Source organism: Neovison vison, chromosome 13, assembly GCF_020171115.1.
Source record: "Neovison vison isolate M4711 chromosome 13, ASM_NN_V1, whole genome shotgun sequence".
Classification (NCBI taxonomy): Eukaryota; Metazoa; Chordata; class Mammalia; order Carnivora; family Mustelidae; genus Neogale; species Neogale vison.
The window spans coordinates 139,918,516-139,931,285 of record NC_058103.1 but is presented as its reverse complement, the minus strand read 5'-3'; the positions used below and the strand labels follow the sequence as shown (position 1 = coordinate 139,931,285).

The 12,770-nt window shown below is 41.7% G+C and overlaps 1 protein-coding gene across 2 annotated transcripts in view; it reads left to right on the top strand.

The window, feature by feature from the left end:
• The window catches only part of MCTP2 (multiple C2 and transmembrane domain containing 2), a 187,500-nt gene that overhangs the window by 102,728 nt on the left and 72,002 nt on the right, over positions 1-12,770 (top strand). For both annotated transcript variants that reach the window (XM_044232181.1, XM_044232182.1), the window contains 2 exons: positions 1,850-1,924; positions 3,939-4,058. In XM_044232181.1, coding sequence (XP_044088116.1) covers positions 1,850-1,924; positions 3,939-4,058 — 195 coding nt within the window. The remainder of the gene's footprint in view (positions 1-1,849; positions 1,925-3,938; positions 4,059-12,770) is intronic.

Genomic DNA, 12,770 nt, shown 5'->3' with positions numbered 1-12,770 from the left:
AGGTAGGTATTTTCAACCCGCTGACGTGTTATTTCATTGTTACGGTAGATGTCCTGCTATCCAACACTATCAAGAGAAGTAGTTACTCATTTGGAAACTACAGTTGAAGGAGGAGTTTTTAAAACCTCTCTTCAGTCTTCAGTTTACTATAAAATATGTAGATAATCTTTTGCCCATCTTTAGCTATGGGCATAAAATCTGTTTTTTATAGCACGGATTTATTATGTTTAGTTTTGTAACCTGTTCCTTGCATAAATACACTCATAACATCGATAATAATATCTACTTTCAGTTTTTTTTTTTTTTATTTTAAGTGGACATCTAATTTAAAGATCCAGAACAATCTGAGTATAGAATTTTCCAGACTGTTTTTTTCCCATAAAATTATTACCTCATTATCTTTTTAGGGACTGACCTTTATCAAGGCTTTCTAGAGCGACCCACATTTCAAGTCTTGGGTCCATGCTTGGATTTCAATGATTTATAGGATACTTGGTTAAAATATGGAATTATAATAATGGGCAAAACCGGCAGAAACCAGATTGGGAGTTAACACAGCTGATTCTCGGTGGGCATGTGATTTGATTGTTGGGAGAGGAGATTCCTTCACGTGCAGAGATGTGGCCTACTTAGCTGTGACTGTGCATATGCCGTGGTATCAGCAGCCGGTTCCAGAAAGGCAAAGGAGAACGCGGGTTAATCCAGTTAGCGGTATAAATGAATGTAGAGTAATGGAGTTTTTATGGTATTTATAAGAATGGCTGCCATTTAGTGGCCACCTACAATGGGCCAGGCTCTGACATTATTGCATTTAATCCTCCCAATAAACCTGGTAAATAGGTATCGTTAATGCCATTTTATGATGAGCCAATGGAATTAAATACGAGAGCTGATTTACTCATAAATGGGTGAGTCAGCATACAGATCCATGTCTTTCTGATTCTGCGGTGATTCCTATGCTACTCTGCATAGGAGTAAATACACTCTGCAGTGTATTTAAGGAATTATTCATAAAATCAACGGCAGGGACATTATTATATTTTTAGCCTCCAGTATGGAGATGGTGATGTTACATCCTTATCGTTCCCATTGAGTTCGCTTTCCCTTCGAGGAAATCCTCTGGGCATCTTGTACCTTTCGTGACCCTGCATTTCCTGTTTTCTTCTGGCCACACTTGTATACGTAGTCTGTGTACAGAGGTAAAACCCAAGTTTTAGGGAAGAGAGCATGATCGAGAAAATATGTTAGTGTGCCATTTCCCAGTTGTCCATCCAGTGGAGTGGAGAGGGACTTGAATTTTATTCTTTGAGCTTTTCCTCAGTACAGTGATTGGGACAAGCCACAAAATCTCTCTGAGCCTCAGTTTATCCCCCACAAAATGGGTCTCAGATGACTCATCTACTTATTTTTCCATAGAATGGAGAGGAAATGGGATTCTCTGTGGAAAGATGCTCTTAAAAGCAAGAAACTGATTTTCACAGACAAGGTGAAAAAATGGTTTAAAACCTGGACGGGAAGGCAGTTTTATTGCTTTGAAACTGGTTCTAGAGCCTCCTGAACTCAACCAGCTCAGGGGTTTTAAAATAACCTCCACTGGTTTGCAAAGTGGTTGCAACAGTCTTGGTGTCCCCTGGATCCAGCCTGACCTACCCCAGGGTGCTGGGGAAATGAGATCCCCAAGAGCACATTAAGGGGTGTCCTCCGGCACCTCAGCTCCCTGCCAAAGGCCTGAGGGTCCGAAGATATTGGTTTCCACATTCTTCCCAGTCATTAACAAGAAAAAGAGAAGAATGAAGTCCATTTAAATGCTGTCTTTTTTTTTTTTTTCTAAACAATGATGTCTTTCTAGGTCAAAGCAAGTATTAGGACTTTTACTCCCAAAGAAAAGCGCTTTGTTGAAGAGGCCCGCAAGCTGTCCAAGAAGGTAGGTGGGTACCCTTTAAAGGGGCCCTGATACACTCAGCACCGGAAGTGCTTATTTGTCCTTCCTTAGCATCTCTCTCCTCCTCCCCCCTCCCCCCCTTCCTTCCCCTCCTCCCCCTCCCCTCCCTCCCTTCCTTCCTTTCTTCCTCCTACCACCTTCTCCTCCCCCCTTCCCACTCCCTTTCTCTCTCTGCCCCCCCCATGTCCCTCTCCTTCCTTTTCTCCCTCCTTCTCTCCCCCACCCCCCAATTCTCTCAGCTTCTCCCCATCTCCACTCCTTCCTCGGCCTCTCCCCGTCTGTCCCAGAACAAGGACCTCAGGCAGCAGGATAAGAAGGGAGGGACTGAAAACGAAATGTTGGATGGAGGAGAAGGTGTCAGCCCTCCGTTCATCTCCTGCGTCATTCTGTCAAGGAACATTCCTAGTGCCAGCAGCCGCTGGAGACTGACTCGGCTCACCCTGCTAGCCTCAATCAGTTAAGGCCCTTTCTGCGTCTGTCCTGTCAAGGTCACAGGGAGCTGCTCTGCCCAGGGAGGCCTTAACTGCCTCAGCCCAGCGGATCTTAGGGGTCTCTAGCCTCAAGATCCCTCATGATGCTCCTACCATTTTTGTACTGTCTACACATTTGGAATGTGTTGGCATTTTACCGCATTCTGGGTCAACTCTCTCCCTTTGCTGGTTTCCCTTAATCCCTCTCTCACTGGTTTAACAAAAAGGGATGATCAGGGCCCAGTAGGGGACGTTTTGCATTTTTTTAACATGACCTTTATATTTCTTTTCAGAGTCCCTCCCTGTCTTACTCTGAAGCAGTCCAGGATTTCACTCTGTACCTATTGTCCCTCCTCAGTTGTGTAACAAAGAACAAAGTGTCCCCTTTTTAAAGTGTTTATTACTTCCACCACTTCCTGTGGGGTGAGCAGCTGTGGATGACATAAAGCCGTTAAATATAAACGCATCTCCTCACCCTTTTGTTTCCCATGAAGTTCTGGGCACACTTGGGAAAGGCCTGGAATGTCTTCTGAAGGGAGCATCCCCGTGTTTTGTTTTGGTCTGCCATAACATTGAGTGTAATATTTATTCGGTGTAATCTGAGTAAACGTCTTTTATTATTTTTATTATTATTATTATTACTACTGCCTTGTGCCCTATTTTCTTGAAAGTTAAAACCTGCGGTTGGAGTTCCTGGGCTGGCTGCTTTGCAAACAAGTTGAAATGAATCTGCCTACAACTGGGAGAAAGGACTGACTTTGCCAAGCACGACCTCCGCAGGGGGTGGCTTTGGGCTCTGAGAGCTCCAGGGGATTTAGGGCTGAGATCCTCCGGTCTGTTAGGACCTTCCCTACATGTCTTTCACCTCAGCGTGTCTCCAGATTTTTACACACTTTGAGCTTATGTTGAATTATGATGCAGGTACTTGAGATCCTTACCCATGGCAGGCACCTTTCAAAGTGTGCACAAGGTGAATACTAAGATCAACCCCATCCTATAGGACCAGAGAGGTTAGGAAACTGGTTGGAGGCTGCACAGCTAAGAGTTGGGAGAGCTGAATTCTCCTCCCAGAATTAGACGTTCCACAGGAATGTAGTCTTTTCCTTCTAGACTTTATGAGCTAGAATACTTGTACATCTAGTTTCTACAAAAATCCACCCATTTCCTTCTAAACTAATAAGCTCTCTCTCTCTCACATACACACACACACAGACATATACACACACGCATACACCCCAAATGCCTTGCTACCATAGCTTTTGCCAGCTCGGTTTTGTCCTGAATATTATTGAAACAGGCTACTCTCCATCAAAAGAGCTACAAAGTGAATTGTATTTTTTTTTCCTTCTGTGGAGGACGGTGTTCTAAAAAGAATTTTAGAAAAAGCATGAGGAATTTTTTCTATTTTTTTTTTTTTTTGAGTTGGCAGCTATGCAGACTATAACTTAAATGATGGAGCCGCCTGATCTAAAGAGAATATTTAGAGTATTTCAATCTCATTCCTTATTTTCCGTTCTTTTTATTAGATCTTATCGAGGGATATAGACCGTGTGAAAAGAATCACCATGGCAATGTGGAATACAATACAGTTTCTTAAAAGCTGCTTCCAGTGGGAATCCACGGGGAGAAGTGCCGTTGCATTTGTGGTAAGCCTCGATTTTATGTTCAAATTATTTGTGTTTGAGTCTCAAATCCAAACGCAGATGAGTTTGATTTTACTCACATGATGCAGGATTCTACACATTGAATGCAGCTGAAGTTCACACCTGTAAGGAAACTTCAAAATATAAATGATATCCGTCTGTGTATCTTTCCGAAATATACTACAGCGCAGATGACTATGTAGATGTCTAAGACTGTACTTACAGCAGATTTACCCTTGGAAATCTCTTCAGTTACCCAAATCTTCCTCAGACACTATCTCTCAGTAAGTTTAGAGCCCTCAATTCTATATTTTTGTAAATTTTTTTTTTCCACTCAAAAAGGTATCTTTATTCAGGGTGGTTTTTATATTAACTGTGTCCCTGTAGTCCCTCCATTGTTAATATTTCTTTCCCTCTGTCCCAGTGAGTGCCAGTGTTTTGTGAAAAAAGTGATGGTTGGAAAAAAAAAAAAGTGATGATTGAAGACTTACATGATGAAATTGCTTGTTTATGATTTAAGTAAATCTTCACAGACTTTGATATAAAAACATTGATTTCTATCAAACTACTTGAGTCACATGACGAGGTGACCCAACACCGCAGAAGGGAGTGACTAATGTAAGTCAGAGCACTCTTCCTTCTCTCTGGTGAGAGAAGGAAGCCATCTGGTGAACCATCCTTAGAAGTGAAATGAAACCACAAAATCTCTCACAAGAGCTGCAAGCGTTCTCAGAACCACCTAAGTTAACCTCTGAGAGCCCAGGAATCTTTTAAGGACTTGAAAGTTGGTGCCATGCCCTCAACTTAGGCCTCCGGGCACCCTCCACCATTTGTAAAAAGGACTTGTTCTTGAAGAGATTGGTGGTGTCAGACATGGAAAGAGACACCAAATACCTCCCAACTGCTAATCTTGTCCCCCCCACCTGTTTTTTAAATCATGCTATTAACCTTTGTATTGTGCAAAGATCACGATAAGGCCTAACAGGATGTGTGAGTGGTTCTGAGTCAGGATCTTCGGTAAATCGTGAATCTTTTGCCTCTGTCTTTTGTTTTGTTTTGTTTTTTAATTGTCCATGCTTTCTCCTACCTCATAGGCACATCTTCATTCAAAAAAAAATTTTTTTTAAGGACGCTTGGGTGGTTCAGTCATTAAACATCTGCCTTCAGCTTAGGTCATGATCCCAGGGTCCAGGGATCAAGGCCCGCATCGGGCTCCCTGCTCAGCGGGGAGTCTGCTTCTCCCTCTCCCACTCCCCCTGCTTTGTGTTCCCTCTCTCGCTGTCTCTGTGTCAAATAAATAAATAAATAGAATCTTTAATTTTTTTTCTTTAAATCAGCCTAAGATGTCAGTGCGTTCAAGGTCATTCCCATCTTTATTCCTTATTACACACATCACAAACACACTATATCAGCTCCACAAGAGACTTTTTCTTTGCCGTGGAGAACGTTCTGTTTGGTTTCATTAATTTTAGATTTTCGTTGCTTCAAGATGTAGAGGGCCTATGAGGGCTGTGACCTGGACTTTTAATATACTTCTTCTTTGGTCTGAAGCTGCTAAAAACAACTGGCCTTAATAAAAACATAAATAAGAGTGCTGTTAATCCGTATCTGTCTTGTTCTGGCATTTATTCATCTGTTTCCCTTTCTTTCAATGTTCTCCTCAGCTGGGGGCTTCGTGTTGGCTTCCTCCTCAGCCTCCCCACCTGCACTTCCCACCTGAATTCTCTTCCAAACTTTCCACAGAATGTTCTCTTGTGATTCTGGGCACAAGAGGAAAGTCAACACAATCGGTGGCTTCTTCCAGTCAGCACCGCAGCCAGCCCCTGTGAGGAGGAAAGGATTTCCTCTTTCTTGAGCTTAATTTCTGGCCCTGCGATTTTTAGAAAAACAGAGCTCCATTGCACAGACTTCTGTAAAGGAATGACAGAAATGATTAATGGGCTGCCGGCCTGATCTGAAGAAAGATTAGAACAAATGAATAGAAATAGGTTGTCTACTCGAGGGGACTTCTCAATGGGAAGGGGGCATTGGCAGTGGGTCCACCGCCCAGTCCCGGCACATGTCCGTCCTGGGGGGGCACAACGCTGGGAAATACACTCCTAGGCTAGCAGACTGCAGTGGCTGCTTCATCCTTTCAAATCACTGTGGCCCACAAAATTGAAGATAAAAGCTCTTCCATTATCCATATAAAGGGTCTCCTCTTTGGTTCTCCACAGTATGAGGTTGCAAGGATACTGGGTTTGGGAGAGTCTCCATTGTCTGTGTGTGTGTTTACTGGGGGATGTTTCCCACTGGACATCACTGAGAAAGTGCAGTCAACCAGGAACAATGCGTGTGTGCACCTTTTCTCTGGAGGTAGTAGAATGAGGAGTGCTCCCTTCACGGTATCCCTTTCCAGTTTTGATTTGAAATCCCGTGTCCGAACGTTTATCTCGTGTCTACTTGGACCAGCCTTGGCAGATCTCAGAGATACTACGGATACAGAGAGAGGTGATTTTGCCCCTCCCTGAGCAGATGAAGGGTTATGTTATTAGAGACTGTTTGCGATGTTGTTACCATCATGGTCATTCCAAAAGTCTGTTCCTAAAGTAAGAGCATATAAAGAAAAGGTACTTTCAGAATAAAAGAAAGTATGTATATTAGTCTCCCTTATTATATTTTAAGACCATGGGTATCCAAGCCTTCATTTGTGGGGAGAACTTTTTGCTTTTAGGCCTCCTGCCTACCTACTTCTGATGTTAGCCTCCTGTAGGGTGTACAGATAGTTAGTTTCATCCTTCAGGGCCACCACTGGCTGCGGTACTGTGTCCATGACTCTGAGGGACCCCATTAAGGGTTATCTTTCTGCAAAGTGTTGGGTCCTCAGGTGACCTGGGCCAGAGAAAGGAAGGGCTCCTGTGATGCCAAAGCCCTGCTTCTTCTCTTCCTTGCTGCCCTGTGGAGAGCACTGGGTTTGTCTTCAGGGCTACAGCCTGAGTCTCTCCTATGACCCACCAGGCACAGGGTGCTGTTACTGGTCCTTATTCGTCGGTGCGACCATTGTTCATGTTTCGTCCACTTGTCTTGGTGTTGTAGGAGCCGAAGAATTTTGTGGTGATTTAAAGCAAAGTCTCAGGCCAGGGTTTTACTAAGTAATAGGACTGCATTTGAAGGCCTTTCTGTATTCGAAAGTAGGATCCGTGGTGTCTGAGGGCTCACGGCACAAGTAGGTAAAGAAGTGTTTCTGGTGGGCCAGTTCTCAGTGGGGCTATGCCTTCCTCCCAAGGTCCTGGAAGTGACTCCAGCAGCACAAGCTAAGGGCAAAACTATAGGATTTTTTTTTTCTTATGTTTTGTCAGATAATATAAAGTAGCCTATTAATGTCATGTCAGTGTTTCTTTTTTCAGATGAGACACAACATGAACCTTGTACGATCGTGTTGAGTGTACTGTGGCTTTTCTCTTTAAGACATAAGGAAAGCAAAGCATACGTTTTCTAAGGATTCCTATGGGTGCGGATAGGATATATTCATATATCTTATGTTGAAAGCAGGGTTAAAGACAAGTGGCCTATAAAGATAGAAGTCCACATGGTATCTGGTCAGAAGTGGGCAGACAAACATGGGGGGAATTTATCTATTAGATTGTCAAGGCATAAGCCCCTCCACCCTGGGATTAATACCCTCTCCACTTACCCAGGGGACTGTACTCCTTCCCAACACTCGGAGAAGAGTGTTTTTAATTCACTGGCACATGCTATGAGAATGTTGCCTACAACCTTGAGTTCCTTGTTGTAAGAAATTAAATTTGGATTTTTTCAGAGGCGTTGAGCCATTCTGAAGCATGTGTCTATAGGCTTGATTTCTGTTTTGTTAGACGACAGGATATCTTGCTCATTTTTGTCTCTTGAGTCTTTCTCTTTCCTCCAGATTTTCTAGATATTTTACTTTGTGGCGTTTTCTGAGATTGACTCACTATAAATTAAATATGTATATATTTTCTTTTTTCTGCTCAGAGTCCCTATTCTCAACTTTTCCAATGGGAAAACGAATTAATAGGAGATGTCACTTTATTGACAGAGGCCAAGGGTAACTAAAAATCATGCTTAGAAGAAGCACATCTGGGTATTTCCCTATGAATGGATTTGTAATTACACATGGTGTTTCATAGACCTGCACATGGCCATTTTCAGACACAGACTTTCACCTCTAGGGATCTTTAAGAGCTCACGTTCCGGTGCTTACTGTGTGTCTAGTGCTGTCTGAAGCATCTTGGAAATGTTACCTCATCTAGTCCTCACCAATACCTGCTGATGTAGGTACCAGTTATTGCCTTCTTTGTACAGATGAGAAAAATGAACCCATAGAGGTTAAAGAGAGTGTCAGAGCTCATATGCTTTTAAGCCCAGCTGGGATATTAACCCAGACCATCAGGCTTTGGAGTCCATGTGTTTAACCAATGGGCTATACTACCTCTCACTGATGTTCAGAATGCAGTAATTATGGTCCTTGTACTTAAATAGTTGATAATGACTCTAGAGACAAGGACTCTGGTCATTTCAGATATGTGTTTAGGTGGAATAAATGGGAGTTAAGCCTTTTCCAAGTTGCTTTGGGGGAGGGGGACCCCTCATCATGTGGGTGGGAATAATTCTTAGTCATGGTCATTAACATTGGCAAGAGATAGAGCCAGAACTGAAGAGGCATAAGGTGGAGATGTCTGTGCCATATCTGTGGAAGAGCCCAGACCCTGGGAATCACATGCACATGACATCCTTGGAATCTAGCTGGATGGTCTGGAAAATCTCAGTGGCTGGTTCCAGGCTGAGACCCAAATTGAAGACGGAGTTATTTTTACCCACATTTCAGGGGAAGCTCTTAGATGATGGAGAACATGAAGGCTGAAAACAACTACATGAGGGGGTCATGGATAGACTCTATACGTTTGCCAGATTCCTTTTGAGAATTCCAGGTTATTCGAAATAAGGGATAAGAGTAGAGACAAGGACATTTATCTGTCTATCTACATTAGTGCATTCCTTCAAAATGTCTTAAGGCAACAGCTATCATAGAAAGAGATCTGTATTTCTCGTGGTGGGGGGGAATGGGGTATTCTATAGTCCATCCCCATGTTTCAATACAAATACATTATTTAATGATAGGATAAATGGAATTTGTTCTCCAAAGATACTTCTGCATTGTGATGTTTGTACCATAGAACCAATCATCTATAGAGGGTTTTTGTTTTATTTTTCTGTTGGGTACATGTATTTTACAAACTCCAATACTGTCTTTGAAAAGACCTAAAGTTACATTATAGCATAAGTAAGTTTTTTTTTTTATATGACAAAAAAGCATTTACTTGACAGACGGCATCATCAGAAGATTATTTTAAATAGCAAAGGTCTCCTAATGCTGTAAAAAAGGATTGCATTTTTTTTTTCAATTTTCTACTAGTCTTTCAGGCACACACCTATTGCTTCAAGAGAGGCAAGTCTGTGGGGCATTGATGGATTCCTTATTTTATTAAATTTTTACTTGGACGTTTGATGTTAAAAAGTAATCTAAATCTACCATATATCAATGGGTATCTTCATAAAGCTATGATTTTAACATCTGTGACTTTTTTCCTCAATTTTTTGAGTGTCAGAAAATGAAGAATTTCTTCTTCAGAGTCGACAGGGCCTGTAATATGAGACATAATTTAAAGCATCAATCAACCCCTCCTTCTCCAATAAGGTTAAAAATACAGTTCCCCACTTTCTCAGTGAAATTCCATATTTAGCATACATGGGATTCTTAGCTTTGAGAGATCCTGGAATGTTGAGAAAGGTGAAATGAATTCTCATCAAACTTACAAACAACAGCAACAGTAACGGAATGGACCCTTCCAACCCACATGCTACATGCATGAATAAACACACACACACACACACACACACACACACACAAGAGACTAAGAAGCAAAGGTATCTGGGAGATACAAAGTTTCTCCGTGAAACATTTTATAGAAACAGTTTAATTAGCCCTTTTATGAGATCTTGAGGATTGCTTCTGTCCACGATCCATTCTGTGGTCTAAAGAATATTCAGGTTGAATGTACTTTGCTACAAATGACAGCGATAATGGGAATTTGGTTTTTACATCAGACTTTTAAAATAGTGCTGGTCCATGTCTTCTCGATGCTTTTGATATTTATGTATTAACTGTGTCTAAAAGATTTACTTCTTCTCTAAGTTCTATCATCAATTTATTCACAACTAGATGCACCTGCATTTGATTAAGCATTTGGTGGTCGTGTTTCCATCTCCACGAGAAGTCAGTTGTATGTGCAGAACAGACCTCACTGCCTGTTCAGTAGGTGTTTGCGCAGTTGGAGCTCAAGATTAACAGTATTTCTCTAAAGCTGAAAAAAAAAAATCCAGTTCCAATAACCACTTTGTCTGGAGGAGAAGATATTTTTTGACATTTTAAATGCATCCATATATACTCGTGTGCGAAACGTATAAATAGATCGTGGAAAATGCTTAAAATATTTGACAATTTATTGTTTTATTTAACGTTTAGAAGATGATTTCCCAAGCCTTCCTTTCACAGGACTACATAATATATCTTCAAAAATATTTTAAAGGGTGTTTTTCAGCATTTTTTTCTCAGAACAATCCATCATCGCACATTGTGATTATAATTTTTTACAACATAATTGCACCTTCTATTGACAACTTCTCAGGCATTAACTAATTATGCCATTTAATAAAATTACAGTAATTGCATTAAAAGATTATCTGTTGAAAATTTAAAAGGACATTCTTAACTACTCTAACATATTTTCATGTTTATATTTTCAACTTTGTAATTGAATTGCACTCTCAGACAGAATCATAGCTAGGCTAACTGAAATCATTTGGTATTTTGGAGCATCCCAATTTGACTAGTAAGCATGAGATCTTTTTTTTTTTTTTTTTTAAATTCCTAGAAGAATATACATTGCCGGTCTTCACATCGCCCCATTAGATAACAAACGAATGGTTAACTCTCACTTTTGTATGACATGTGCCAGCTCTGTATGGGAATGCTTTTGTCTCTACCTACTGCCTCCTGTAAGCTTTCTGGAGGGACACACACACACACACACACACACATGTTTTCTGCCTTCTGTGAGTTTTCTGGTTGGGAGCCATCGTCCTTTGCAGATTCTTAGTGAATTCAGTCTAGTTCTCTACTGTCCAGAAATATCCTACTGTTAATTTGAACTTGGTCCTGACTGTAGGGTCTTAAATCTTAGAGAAAGAAGAGATCAGGAGGTCATGTCACTCCTTGACCCAGCTAGTGCCCTCTTCAGGCTTGCCCCATTCATTCTCTCTTTCGCTTTCTACAACCATTGTCCAGCATCTCAAGCACTATTGGATACTGAGATACAAAGATGAAACTGTCATGCTAAGTCCTCCCCAGTTCCTTATCTGCCTCCCTTCTCTCCCCATCTCCCTTCATTCCTCTCTCCCTTCCTCCTTCTCATGCATCTACCCCTCCTCCCAGCTTCTCCCCGGCCTCCCTTTCCGTTTCTCTTGCCACCTCCCCTCCCTGCCACTCTCCACTGCCCTCCACTTAAAGTTGAAACCAAAGCGGTGCCATTTAGTGATGGACACACCCCATAAGAAAAATTAAATCTGTCCTTTGGAGATGAACTTTGATAATATGCAAGGAAATATTTTAAAAATAAGAAATGGGGGGCGGGGCACCTGGGTGTCTCAGTGGGTTAAGCCTCTGCCTTCAGCTCAGGTCATGATCTCAGTGTTCTGGGATCGAGTCCCGCATCAGGCTCTCTGCTTGGCAGGGAGCCTGCTTCCTCCTCTCTCTCTCTCTCTCTCTGCTTGCCTCTCTGCCTACTTGTGATCTCTCTCTGTCAAATAAATAAAATCTTTAAAAAAAAAATAGGAAATGGGCTACAAGGGTGGGTAGGGATTATTATCTGGTATCACTATTGGTAGGTGTGATGGTATTCTCCTAACTCAGAGGCTTCATGAGAGCAGGTGCACACGTACGTGCACATAGTTGCTGATTCCTCATGGAGGATGTTAGGTAAGGACTTGGGGAAGAGCTGTTCCAGGATAGGACAGAAATGCAGATCATTGTATTATACACAGTACAATACACTATGGTGTATTACACACCATATCATTGGTGTTCACGCATCAACTCTTTCTAGGGCCCATTCATTGGCATAGAATCACCAAATGCCAGGCACATGGCTCTGTCTTTAAAGCTCTGAACATTCTTCATGTTTGATCTAATAAATTAATTCTTCACATCAAAAATGGAGGAATTTTGTTTCTATGACCTAATAATTCAGGTTAATGTGAAAACACTAAGGACTTATTCAGTGTATTGTAGCCATATGTTGGAAGGATTGTTTCAGGACAGTGTGAGCTACACAATGACAAAGGCCCCATTTTCTACTTCTGCGTATGCCCTTAACGGCTTATGTGTTGTGTACGCAGTAGGATTCTGATCAATACTTCTTGGAAGAGAGTTAGAACCAGTACAAACTATCTATGATCAGACACTGCTTTCTTTTTATTCTAATTCCTCCTCTGACCGTGACAGCCTGGGACTCCATCAGAGGGTAAAATCCAAAGACAGTCTAACAGCTGCATCATAACCTTGTATAATGTGCATTTTTCTAGCTTTCTCTTGATGTTGCCCATCCAAGGGGGTGATGCTAATCTATAGCAAAAGGG